The following is a 12,932-nucleotide window of genomic DNA, read 5'->3' as shown; positions in this document are numbered from 1 at the left end:
TTGTACCGATCCAGGAATGAATTTCCAGGACAGGAAAAGCGAGCAGGGATGTGCAGGAGTCAGGCAGCCAGCCCAGGGCTGTGGCCATGGGGGAAACCTGTCCCTGTTTGTGGCCAGCTGTGCCAGGAGGGTCCCTGCAGCTGCCTGCCCAAAGCCACCCTGTGCACCCCAAAGCCACCCTGTGCACCCCAGAGCCACCCTGTGCACCCAAAGCCACCCTGTGCACCCCAAAGCCACCCTGTGCACCCAAAGCCACCCTGTGCACCCCAAAGCCATCCTGTGCACCCCAAAGCCACCCTGTGCCCTGTGTGCTGATACTGCTGCTTGGGGAGGGTGAGGAGGAGGGCAGGAGGGCTGCTGACAGGCCAGGCCTGGAGAGAATCAGTCATTTGGCTTCTCGGGGGTGTTAAATATTCTCTCCCTTGGCTGCAGGTACAACACAGACATGCTGCTGGCAGCGCTGCTGCTCCACCTGCTCCTGGCACCCCTGAGCCTCTCCCACGAGCTGCCCTGGACCTACCAAGGTAAAAACAGGGCTGCCTTGGGCTCACTGCTGCTGCTGGAGAGACCCCTTCCCTTCCCTTCCCTTCCCTTCCCTTCCCTTCCCTTCCCTTCCCTTCCCTTCCCTTCCCTTCCCTTCCCTTCCCTTCCCTTCCCTTCCCTTCCCTTCCCTTCCCTTCCCTTCCCTTCCCTTCCCTTCCCTTCCCTTCCCTTCCCTTCCCTTCCCTTCCCTTCCCTTCCCTTCCCTTCCCTTCCCTTCCCTTCCCTTCCCTTCCCTTCCCTTCCCTTCCCTTCCCTTCCCTTCCCTTCCCTTCCCTTCCCTTTTAATTTATTCCACTTTATTGATGCCTCCGTGGCTTGAAAGTGATTCTCCTCAATGTCACCTCTTTTTCCTCCTTTGTGTGGTTGGGACACATTGTCAGGGTTGGCAGCACAAGGAGGTTCAAACAATGGGGGAAATCTTTAGAATGTGTTAGAAGAAAAGCTGCCCTTTGGATGATCCTGCAAGGAAAAGCTTTAAATGCTGATTTAAATACTGCCTGCTTCTTATTTTATTGTCCTATCCCAGGCAGTACAGAGCACTAAGAAGTACTTATTTAGGTATCTATATTTTTTGGTGAAATTTTATCTCAATTTAATTTGTGTTGAGGGTTGTTTGCAGAGCTCACTGAAGTAAATGTTAATTCTTTCACGGTTTTCAGTGGGCTAAGTTAAAACAAAGGATATTGTTGAAGAGTTGCAATGTTGCAATTGCTCTCTCCTTAGTTAAAAATAGCTAATTGCTGTCAGTTCCTGATCCCAAGCTGAGCCTTCCTGCCTATCACCCTGATCCTATTCACTGCTCTGGTTAAGAAGCCAATTCCACACCTCTGGCATTTGGGACCCATTGAAATCTCCATTTCCATGTGAACACTGAATCTTTTGGTGAGGTTCAGCCTCCAGCAGCCACCGAGCCCTGCTGCAATGCAGGTTTCTTCCTTTGCAGCACAGCTGTCCTGCAGACACAATAATGTGTATTTTCACTCTGGGGAAGGCAAAGCAGCCTCTTCTGGCTGCAGCTCCTGGCTTTCCAGTAATGAGATTGGCAATTCCTGCTGGCAGATGAGGAGAGTGCTCTGACTCCTGACTGCCACAGCCCTGACACCTGCCTTGCCTCCCCTCCAGGAGAAGGAGAGCTGGATGAAGAGCACTGGGGACAGCACTTCCCCGACTGTGCTGGCAAGCAGCAATCCCCCATCGACATCCAGAGGAGGAAAGTGAGGTACAACCCCCTGCTGCAGCTGCAGCTCGGTGGCTACGAGGGGCCCTTGCAGGGCCACTTCAGGATGACCAACAATGGCCACTCAGGTAAGGCTCAGGGCACTGCAGGAACAATCTTTAGTTTCAGCTCTGGAAATGCACTCCCAGACATTGCCCCCTTTTTGTGACCTCACCTTACTTTGCCATCTCGCTTCATTCTGCTCTCTTGGGTTTGCTGCTTTCCTCAATCACGCAGGAAAGCTCTCTAGAAATACATAAATAAACCAGACAAAGAAAAGGCAGTTAGGTTTCTGCAAGGTATTTTCTCTGTCTGACATGAAAAGGGGATAGAATGCAGCTGCAGAATTCCAAGTTGACCCTTTCCTTTAATGTGCTGCAAGACAACAGGAGTGCAGCAGTGAGTGGTGTTTGGAGCACGCTGACTCCTCTGCATTCAGAAAAATGCATCTTTTGGCCTGTGCATTAATCAGAAGTGACAGGAATGGAACCTTTGCATCCCAGCTTTGGCTGGATGTAGGTCACCCAGTACAACACAGCCTGAGGATTGGTATTTTGGGGCTCAGGAAAGGAAACTGAAGCACAGCACGTGTTAAAATCCCAGCCATTGTCTACACACTTTCAGGGCAATGCTTATCATTTTAGGAGATCCCAGATTCCCCTGCTGCAATCTGTAATTCATTGCCTAAATAATTCATCAGCTGCTACTATGGGGATAATGCCTCTGGACTACAGATGAGCAATGGGAGAAGTTTCTGATGGCTGCAGGGGACAGAGGATGGGTGGTTTTGGGAAGGTGTTGGGAACACAAAGCTGTCGACTCCTGAGTCCTGCACAGCAGCTCTGCCTGCAACAGAGAGGGAAATTCGGTGTGAGGGCAGGGCAGTGATGAGAGACCAAGTGCCAGCAGAGGAGACTGTTGAGATTGTGCTCCTGAAAATGGAAACTCCTTTTGTGTGGCCCACACAAACTCAGCGTTCAGCCCGAAGCTCTGTGTCAGCACTGCTGCCCTGCCTGCCTAGACATTAATTCTTGCAGGTTTAGCTTTTTTGACTGCATGTGTGTATTTGTGCATTCTTTTGTTAACTTCCCAACAATGATTTTCTGATGCGGGGCAGTTTCCTAAAGCACAAAGACAAACGACTGTCCCTATTCACAGCTCCTGTGAGTCAGGCTGGGTTTTTCTACTGGCTTCAGTGAGATGGGACAGGGCAGCAGAATCTCTCAGGGAAAACACTCAGCAGATCTGAAAGGGGCAGGGGAGGGATTTATCAGCAGGACTCTCCCTACAAGCTCTCAGAGCCAAACCCCAGATGTCTCACCCAGGAAACCAGGTTAATTTTCTCTGTAGGTGTGTTAGCACCAGGCTAAATCCCACCTGAAAACGCCTGTTTGCCATGCTGTGAGTCCCTCACACAGAGAGCCTTGGGTTAACAAAGCCTTTTGCTTTTGCACCTTTCTTTTTCCTTTTCAAGAGGGTTGGTCCTCCAGCAGGTACCCAGGTCAAGCACAGCTCTGAAAGATTAAAATGTCATCCATGTGTGCATCCTCCTCCAGGAGCAGATTTAACTGGGACCTGGAGTAACTCAGGGCCAGAGCTGGGCAGCCAGGCTGGCTGTGCTGGGGCAGGGGTGGCCAGAGAGCACTGCAGGGCAGGGATGCTGGGGAAGGCTCGGCTGATTCTCACCCTGCACATCCCCAGGTGATTCTCACCCTGCACATCCCCAGGTGATTCTCACCCTGCACAGCCCAGGTGATTCTCACCCTGCACATCCCCAGCTGATGCTCACCCTGCACATCCCCAGCTGATGCTCACCCTGCACATCCCCAGGTGATGCTCACCCTGCACATCCCCAGCTGATTCTCACCCTGCACAGCCCCAGCTGATGCTCACCCTGCACAGCCCCAGCTGATGCTCACCCTGCACATCCCCAGCTGATTCTCACCCTGCACATCCCCATTCTCACCCTGCACATCCCCAGGTGATTCTCACCCTGCACATCCCCAGGTGATTCTCACCCTGCACATCCCCAGCTGATTCTCACCCTGCACATCCCCATTCTCACCCTGCACATCCCCATTCTCACCCTGCACATCCCCAGCTGATTCTCACCCTGCACAGCCCAGGTGATTCTCACCCTGCACAGCCCCAGGTGATGCTCACCCTGCACATCCCCGGGTGATTCTCACCCTGCACATCCCCAGCTGATTCTCACCCTGCACATCCCCATTCTCACCCTGCACAGCCCCAGGTGATTCTCACCCTGCACATCCCCAGCTGATTCTCACCCTGCACATCCCCAGCTGATTCTCACCCTGCACATCCCCAGGTGATGCTCACCCTGCACATCCCCATTCTCACCCTGCACATCCCCAGCTGATTCTCACCCTGCACATCCCCATGCTCACCCTGCACATCCCCAGCTGATGCTCACCCTGCACATCCCCAGCTGATTCTCACCCTGCAGAGCCCAGGTGATGCTCACCCTGCACATCCCCAGGTGATTCTCACCCTGCACATCCCCAGGTGATTCTCACCCTGCACATCCCCATTCTCACCCTGCACATCCCCAGGTGATGCTCACCCTACACATCCCCAGGTGATTCTCACCCTGCAGAGCCCAGCTGATTCTCACCCTGCACATCCCCATTCTCACCCTGCACATCCCCATTCTCACCCTGCACAGCCCCAGCTGATTCTCACCCTGCACATCCCTGGCTGATTCTCACCCTGCACATCCCCAGGTGATGCTCACCCTGCACATCCCCATTCTCACCCTGCACATCCCCAGGTGATGCTCACCCTGCACATCCCCAGCTGATGCTCACCCTGCACATCCCCAGCTGATTCTCACCCTGCACATCCCCATGCTCACCCTGCACATCCCCAGCTGATGCTCACCCTGCACATCCCCAGGTGATTCTCACCCTACACATCCCTGGCTGATTCTCCATCCTGCAGAGCCAGGGTGAAGCAGGATTGAGGTGCTGCCAGCTCAGAGCAGTCACTCCACGTGGGTGAAAGGCAGAAGCAAACCAGGCCCTCCCAACCTTGTGCTTGCAAAAAATATTTGCCTGGAGTATCTTAGAGGAGTCTTAAGCTTGTTACAAACTCACAACACAATTCCCTAGCTGCGTTTTGTAGACACTAGATACCCTGGTGAGGTACTTGAAGTAAATAACCCTCATTATGGAAGGCAGTCAGCAGGGAACTTATGAAAAAGGTAGATTATTTTATCCCTCCCACTCTAGAGCCTTTGGGATATTGAAAGGAAACATGCTTGCATCTTGTCTGTCTATAAACAGTTCACAAACAAAAGAAACTCCTCAGAAACCCAAACTGTGACTAATTAATACTATGTTGTGCTGCATTTTGCAAGGATAGTTGCTAGTTTTTAGAACATGCTGGGGGCTTTCATTAAGATGAGGCAATTCTCCACTTTCACTCCCAGATTTATTAACATAATCTATGATTTCTGGCAGTGAATTAGCAGGAAGACAGAAGGTTTGTGACTTCTCGGCAAGGAGAAGAAAAGAGGTTTATCTCCCCAAATCCATCAGCAATGACACAGCCTTTTCAAACCGACAGAATGGCCTCACTGGGAACTGTGGAAAGGGATGAGGCCAGGCACTGTGTTGGTTCCTATTCCCCTTTTCTGCCTTGGGAAGGAAGTGGTTAACAGGCCTGTGCCAGATGTGCCAGATGTGCCAGATGTGCCAGATGTGCTGTGCTGAGTGAGAGCTGAGCATTCGAGCGCTCGTTGGTGCCTGAGCCAAACGCGGAGCTGCTGGGGGAGAAGGGGTCTGCAGGCACACCTGGGCAGTGCCCAGTCCCGCTTGTGCCTGCTCTGCTGCACCAGCCTGAGCCCAGGAAAGCTTTGAAGCACTCCCAGCTCTAAACTTCCCCGTTTTCCCTCCCACACTGGGGTCCTGCTCATTCCAGGAGGTGCCGCGGGCACCGCAGGAGCCGCTACAGGGCTGGGCAAGGCTGCACCCACTGCTGCCTCCAACCCTGCCATTCTTCAGTTCAGATCGATTTGCCACCCACCCTGAACATCTCCAGAGGGCTCCCAGGTGTGTACACAGCTGTCCAGATGCACCTGCACTGGGGTGGGCTGGACCTGGAGACCAGTGGCTCGGAGCACACCATCGACGGGATGCGCTACTTCGCCGAGGTTGGTGCAGGGAGGGCTCGGGGGCTCTGGCACAGGGAGATGGGAGCTGCACCCCTCAGAGCCTGCAGGGAGCAATGCCCAGCCAAGGGGCTCCCACAGGGGGTTGGTGCAATGGGAGGGCTGAGCCTGACGCTGCTGGCACAGAAGGCTCCAAGAAAAGCCACAGCAAGGCACCCATGTCCTTCAGAGGTGGAGCTGTTCCCCCACAGCCACCAGAAACCTGTCAAACCAAAGGTCCCAAAGCAGCAGGAATTGGGGTGGTGGCTGTCCCCTCAGTCTGTCCCTCTGAACACCCAGAGGCCATTCATCACTCCTTGCTGAATGACCCCATCTCTCTCCACAGCTGCACATTGTCCACTACAACTCTGCAAACTACTCCAGCTTTGAGGAAGCCAAAGACAAGCCCCAGGGGCTGGCTGTGCTGGCCTTCCTGTACACGGTATGTGTGACCCAGGCTGTGCTGGCCTTCCTGTACATGGTATGTGTGACCCAGGCTGTGCTGGCTGTGCTGGCTGTTCTGGCTGTGCTGGCTGTTCTGGCTGTTCTGGTTCTCCTGTACACAGTACCTGTGACCCAGGCTGTGCTGGCTGTGCTGGCTGTGCTGGTTCTCCTGTACACAGTACCTGTGACCCAGGCTGTGCTGGCTGTTCTGGCTGTTCTGGCTCTCCTGTACATGGTACCTGTGACCCAGGCTGTTCTGGCTGTGCTGGTTCTCCTGTACACGGTACCTGTGACCCAGCTGGGGCTGGCTGTTCTGGCTGTGCTGGCTGTGCTGGCTGTTCTGGCTCTCCTGTACACAGTACCTGTGACCCAGGCTGTGCTGGCTGTTCTGGCTCTCCTGTACACAGTACCTGTGACCCAGGCTGTGCTGGCTGTTCTGGCTCTCCTGTACACGGTACCTGTGACCCAGGCTGTGTTGGCTGTTCTGGCTGTTCTGGCTCTCCTGTACACAGTACCTGTGACCCAGGCTGTGCTGGCTGTGCTGGCTGTTCTGGTTCTCCTGTACACAGTACCTGTGACCCAGGCTGTTCTGGCTGTTCTGGCTCTCCTGTACACAGTACCTGTGACCCAGGCTGTGCTGGCTGTGCTGGTTCTCCTGTACACAGTACCTGTGACCCAGGCTGTGCTGGCTGTTCTGGCTGTTCTGGCTCTCCTGTACACAGTACCTGTGACCCAGGCTGTGCTGGCTGTTCTGGCTCTCCTGTACACGGTACCTGTGACCCAGGTTGTGCTGGCTGTTCTGGCTGTGCTGGCTGTGCTGGTTCTCCTGTACACAGTTCCTGTGACCCAGGCTGTGCTGGCTGTTCTGGCTCTCCTGTACACAGTACCTGTGACCCAGGCTGTGCTGGCTGTGCTGGCTGTTCTGGTTCTCCTGTACATGGTACCTGTGACCCAGGCTGGGGCAGGGGCACTGCCTGGGTTAAACCTCCCTCACACACAGCAGCCCTGGCCACGTTTGTACAGCTGTCCCAAGAGATGGGGTCTGGCACCTCTTTAGGAGGCTCTGCTGCTTCCCCTGGGCCATCTGGGCTTCACACAACTCCAGCCAATACCCCTTGGGAGCCCCAGAAAACCCCATAAGTAGGATTTTATTTATATCTGTATATAGATATAGATATATAGAGATATATCCCATATATAAGAATATCAGATATGGCAGCTGGGGTTTCCCTGCTGTGCCTCCAAGCCTTCCTCTGCTTTGCCCCTGGGAACATTTGATTCAGTGTGGATTTAAAAGCAGTAAAAAAGAATCCTGTTCATTATTCTACTCAAGCTGCACAAACCTGACCATGCTTTGCACTGTCCAGCCCATCAGGAGATCTGTGCTGGTATTTGGTTTTTGTCTCCCAGCCCATGAGTTAGCCCCCCCCAGCTGATTAGCAGTGAGAATAACGGGCAGATATCAAAAGATAATTTTTGATCAAGTGTCTGTGCTGTGTTTAGGATGGGCACTTTGAGAACACCTACTACAGCGAATTCATTTCCAAGCTGGCAAGGATCAGGTTTGCAGGTAAGACCTGGGAATGCCTTTCTCTGTCCCTGACACTCCCAGCCCGTGTGTACACACTGCCTTTGGGAACAGACATTTTCCTGCTGCTGTGCTGGCAGAGCATCCTCAGCCCTGCACAGCTCCAGCCACCCAGCCCAGGGCAGCAATAAATGCACTCCTGGAGCTGTGCAGCACCAAATATCAGCTTCCTGCAGCCTGCAACACCCCCTGATGCCTCCTGGGTGCACCCCCAGGACTGGCAGAGCGCTGGGAGCAGCTGCCCACACCCCCAGACCCAGACATCTCTGAGTGACAAACCACGGGCTCAGAAAGGGCCTCTCCATCTCCACCCAGTTCCACCAAAGGCCTGATGAGCTCTGGCCAGGGGGATTTGCCACCCCCAGCTCCAAGAGCACTTTGATCTCTCTCTCCCCTCCCCATTAACTCCTGGTGTCCTCTCTGCTTCCTTTGGAGGTCAATCAACAACGCTGAGCTCTCTGGACATCCAGGCCATGCTGCCAGAAAACCTCTCCCACTTCTACAGGTACCAGGGCTCCCTGACCACCCCCCCGTGCTCCGAGAGCGTCATCTGGACCATCTTCCACTCCCCCATTGTCCTGTCACACACACAGGTCAGTGCTGCCTCCCACCAGCTTCCCTTCCCTCCAAACATTCCCCTTCCTGCCCTCCAGGGATCCTGGGAACAGCTCTTGGGGCACCTCTGTCACAGAGCTTTTGGGATGGATTCCTGAGCAGCTGGAATTGTGGCTGTGATTCTGCATCACAGCAGGGTCAGGCTGGCAGCAGGTGACCCAAGGTCTGGTGTCTGATAACAAAACTCTCTGCTCTGTTAAGCTCAGCCACCCTGAAGCACTAAAAAGAGACCAGTGAGAATTAACAAGGCAAAAACTACTGCAAGAGATTCCCCCTGAAAACAAAACAAAACAAAACAAAAACCAAAAAATAACCCCAAAACAACAAAAACCAACCAAACAACAACAACAAAAAATCAAAAACCCCCAAAAACAAACAAACAAAAAAGCCATTCATAACATTAAAATAATTACAGAATAATTGGCAGATTTTAGAAGGTATTTCAGGGTTTTTCATTGTCTAGACTTACACTGAAAGCAATGCTTTCAATTTAATAAATAATAAAGAAGCATCAGAAACATTTTCTTCCAGGAGAAGAACAAGATAAAACTGAGAGCACAGTAGTGGGGGATCACAGTGTGCTCTCTTTGAAAAAGAAATCCTCTTTTTGGCAGGGGAAGGCTGGAAGGCATTTGTGAGAAAGGTAGAGAGTAGCAGCAAAATCTCCATGCATGCATGTCATGAGGCAGGTGCTCAGAGGTCCCCCAGGAAAAATGCCTTCATCATCACTCAGCTGATAAGAGCCCTCAGCCCTGGTCCTTCCCCTCCTGTGCTGGGACAGAGACCCTGGGGATTCCTGGCTGAGGAGCTCTCAGTGCAGCCCTGAGCTGCAGGGTGTGAGCTGTGGTTCTGGGCAGAGCTGCTGGCCCTGTGCCCCTGGCCCTGTGTGATGTCCCTGTCCCTGTGATGTCCCTGTGTGATGTCCCCATGTCCTGTGTGATGTCCCTGTCCCTGTGATGTCCCTGTGTGATGTCCCTGTGTCCCTGTGTGATGTCCCTGTGTCCCTGTGTGATGTCCCTGTCCTGTGTGATGTCCCTGTGTCCCTGTGTGATGTCCCTGTGTCCCTGTGTGATGTCCCTGTGTGATGTCCCTGTGTCCCTGTGTGATGTCCCTGTCCCTGTGATGTCCCTGTGTGATGTCCCTGTGTCCCTGTGTGATGTCCCCTTGCCCTGTGTGATGTCCCCATGCCCTGTGTGATGACCCTGTCCCTGTGTGATGTCCCTGTCCCTGTGATGTCCCCATGCCCTGTGTGATGTCCCTGTCCCTGTGTGATGTCCCCTTGCCCTGTGTGATGTCCCCTTGCCCTGTGTGATGTCCCTGTCCCTGTCCCTGTGTGATGTCCCTGTGTCCCTGTGTGATGTCCCTGTGTCCTGTGTGATGTCCTCATGCCCTGTGTGATGTCCCTGTCCCTGTGATGTCCCTGTGTCCCTGTGTCTCTGTCCCTGTCCCTGTGTGATGTCCCTGTCCCTGTGTGATGTCCCTGTGTCCCTGTGTGATGTCCCCATGCCCTGTGTGATGTCCCTGTGTCCCTGTGTGATGTCCCTGTGCCCTGTGTGATGTCTCTGTCCCTGTGATGTCCCTGTGTGATGTCCCTGTGTCCTGTGTGATGTCCCCATGCCCTGTGTGATGTCCCCATGCCCTGTGTGATGTCCCTGTCCCTGTCCCTGTGATGTCCCTGTCCCTGTGTGATGTCCCTGTGTCCCTGTGTGATGTCCCTGTCCCTGTGATGTCCCTGTGTGATGTCCCTGTCCCTGTGATGTCCCTGTGTGATGTCCCCATGCCCTGTGTGATGTCCCTGTGTGATGTCCCTGACCCTGTGATGTCCCCATGCCCTGTGTGATGTCCCTGTCCCTGTGATGTCCCTGTGTGATGTCCCTGTCCCTGTGTCCCTGTGTGATGTCCCTGTGATGTCCCTGTGTGATGTCCCCATGCCCTGTGTGATGTCCCTGTGCCCTGTGTGATGTCCCCATGCCCTGTGTGATGTCCCTGTCCCTGTGATGTCCCTGTGTGATGTCCCCATGCCCTGTATGATGTCCCCATGCCCTGTGTGCTGTCCCAGATCCAGCTCCTGGAGAATTCCCTGCTGGACAGACACAACCGCACGCTGCGCAATGACTACCGGCACGTGCAGCCGCTGCAGGGCCGTGTGGTGGAGGCCTCCTTCCGAGCCCAGGGTAAGGCCCAGGGCTCCCTGCACACCTGGGGGGGACAGAACCCCAGGGGAGGTGTGAAACTGTGAATCCCTTGGGTGGGATGGGCTGGAATGGCCGGAGCAGCAGTGTCCCTGCTCAGGTGGGGTCCCGTGGGTGTCCCTGCTGGCAGCCCTTGTTTAAGGTGTGTGCCAGCCCTGCCCTTTGAGTGTCACACCTCCAGGACAGCTGGCACCACGTCAGGACCCTCACTCAGGGGTGTCTGGTGTGTGGGAACAGCTCTGGCTGGGCAGCCAGGCACCACACAGAGGAGAGGAGCTGCATTTTGAAACACAGCTTTTGCTCAAACTAGAAAATGTAGCTCGTGTAGGTCCCAGCCTTCTGTAAATTCAGCTGTCTGCTTGCTCCAGCACAGTGTCATCCAGAGGAATTCACCCTCAGGCTGGATCAAATCCAGATGCAGCTCCAGGACATGAGGGCAGAGCTGCTGAATGGACTGAGCCACACAGGTAAGAAACACAGGATGGGTCCAGCTCACCTTGTGAGGATGAGGAACCCATGCCCTGCTGACCTTGGTGGCCCAAACCACTGACAGGTTTGGTGTTGACACACAGAGAATTTGGTCCCATATCTGGGACCACATTCTGCTGCAGCTGCAGCTCTCCTGCCACATGGGAACACATTTTTACAGTGAAAAATTTCAGCTCAATTCCCACAGCATAAATAATCATCACCTCTATTTTATACAATGTGAGAAAAGAGGAGGAAGGAGGGAAAAACCAGGTTTTCCCAAAGATTTGGGTGGGGGAGCTAAGCTCAGCTTTTCATCATTTCAAACCCCTTCTCTGCTGGCACAACACACAGCAGTACTGGAAACTCAGACTGCACAGCCCTGCCAGTTCTGTGGCTGTTCTTCTCCAGAATTTGGGCTGATTTACAGCAAATGGAACTGCTGGCTTTTTTGGTTATTTCAGGTACGAAATCCAGCACCTTTCCAGCTTTCTACTTCCCCGTGGAAAACATTGAGAGCTTTGTGGAGGTTCATCCCCTCCGTGCTGTGTCTCTGCAAGCCTTCACCCTGTGTTTCTGGAGCAGAGCCCAGCCCCTGGGCTGCCAGACCATCCTGTCCTACTGCACTGGGGACAGTGACCACGAGCTGGTGGTGACGGTGGGCACGGAGCTGGGGCTGTGGCTGGGAGGGCAGTTCCTCAGTTTCCCCCTGCAGCAGGAGGCGCAGGGCTGGCTGCACCACTGCGTGGCCTGGGCCTCCCGGGAGGGAACGGCCACCCTGTGGCTCAACGGAGCAGCTGGCAAAGCACAGAGGCTCCAGAAGGGCTACGTGAGCCGGGCTGGGGGGACACTGCTCCTTGGCAAGGACAGGGACACTCTGCTTGGGACGTTCTCCAATGGCTTTGTGGGGTGGATGGCCCAGGTGAACCTGTGGAGCCGAGTCCTCAACGCCACCGAGGTTCGGGCGCTGGCGCTGTGCAAAGAGGGGCAGCCCAAGGGGGACGTCATTGCCTGGGGACAAACCCCCATGGCCCTGCTGGGAGGGGTGATCCTGCAGCCTGACACCAGCTGCCAGTGAGCACAGCCTCTGCTCCTCTCAAGGCATCCAGAGAATCCAAGCTGCCTGCTGGGAAGACTGAGATGGAGTGCTTGTTTCTCCTCCTGCTCTCTATGGGCTCACTGTGCATCTCCTGGTGTTCCCAGGGGTTTTCCAAGAGACCAAAACCTCCATCAGTGAGATGAAAGCAATGAACTGCAGAACCTGGCACAGTCCAGCACCCTGGCTTGTTACATCCCTCCCAGGGTGTTGATTTAGATCCCCATATACAGATTTTTTTTTCATGCCAAAGAGCTGCTCTCTGGTCAAAGGAGCTGCTTCCTCGAATAAAATTCCTCTCCCATCCCTCACCCAGTCTCAGTTTCTCACCATCTTCCCTGCTTGTCCCTCCTGTTTGTCACCAGCAGCTCACCACCCCTTCCCTTGCAGCTGGATCCCGTGGGAGAGCAGATGTGAAGTCCTGGAAGGGAGCTCTTAGGACAAGTCCTGTGCAATCCCTGTGCCTTGGCACAACTCTGCCTTTCTGTGGTGCATGTAGAGACAGAGCACAGAAACATCTCCTTTTTCAACACTAATACATCACAAACTCGAGTGCAGGTTTATGTGTATATAAACTAATGTTCTAAGGTTAATGTAAA

The 12,932-nt window shown here is 54.1% G+C and overlaps 1 protein-coding gene across 2 annotated transcripts; it reads left to right on the top strand.

The window, feature by feature from the left end:
- The first annotated feature begins 434 nt into the window (after positions 1–434).
- CA6 (carbonic anhydrase 6) lies at positions 435–12,880 on the top strand. 2 transcript variants are annotated; one of them, XM_058855430.1, is made up of 9 exons: positions 435–524; positions 1,666–1,848; positions 5,785–5,933; positions 6,277–6,372; positions 7,878–7,944; positions 8,398–8,555; positions 10,637–10,751; positions 11,138–11,236; positions 11,702–12,880. In XM_058855430.1, exons 1-9 carry the CDS (start codon positions 446–448, stop codon positions 12,313–12,315), a joined length of 1,560 nt encoding a protein of 519 aa, XP_058711413.1. In that variant the 5' UTR covers positions 435–445; the 3' UTR covers positions 12,316–12,880. The 2 variants fall into 2 exon arrangements, with proteins under 2 accessions (XP_058711413.1, XP_058711414.1); XM_058855431.1 differs by lacking the exon at positions 435–524 and having other exon boundaries at positions 1,710–1,848; positions 5,790–5,933.
- Positions 12,881–12,932: the final 52 nt, after the last annotated feature.

This window comes from Poecile atricapillus, chromosome 22 (genome assembly GCF_030490865.1).
Source record: "Poecile atricapillus isolate bPoeAtr1 chromosome 22, bPoeAtr1.hap1, whole genome shotgun sequence".
Lineage (NCBI taxonomy): Eukaryota > Metazoa > Chordata > Aves > Passeriformes > Paridae > Poecile > Poecile atricapillus.
The sequence above is the reverse complement of the archived record's forward strand: the minus strand, read 5'-3'. Positions and strand labels throughout refer to the sequence as shown.

Coding starts and splice junctions, on each gene's coding strand:
- CA6 (XM_058855430.1), top strand. CDS start 446: ATGCTGCTGGCAGCGCTGCTGCTCCACCTGCTCCTGGCACCCCTGAGC. Junction 5,934..6,276: donor GGATGCGCTACTTCGCCGAG/GTTGGTGCAGGG, acceptor CTCTCTCCACAG/CTGCACATTGTCCACTACAA. Junction 7,945..8,397: donor GGCAAGGATCAGGTTTGCAG/GTAAGACCTGGG, acceptor CTTCCTTTGGAG/GTCAATCAACAACGCTGAGC.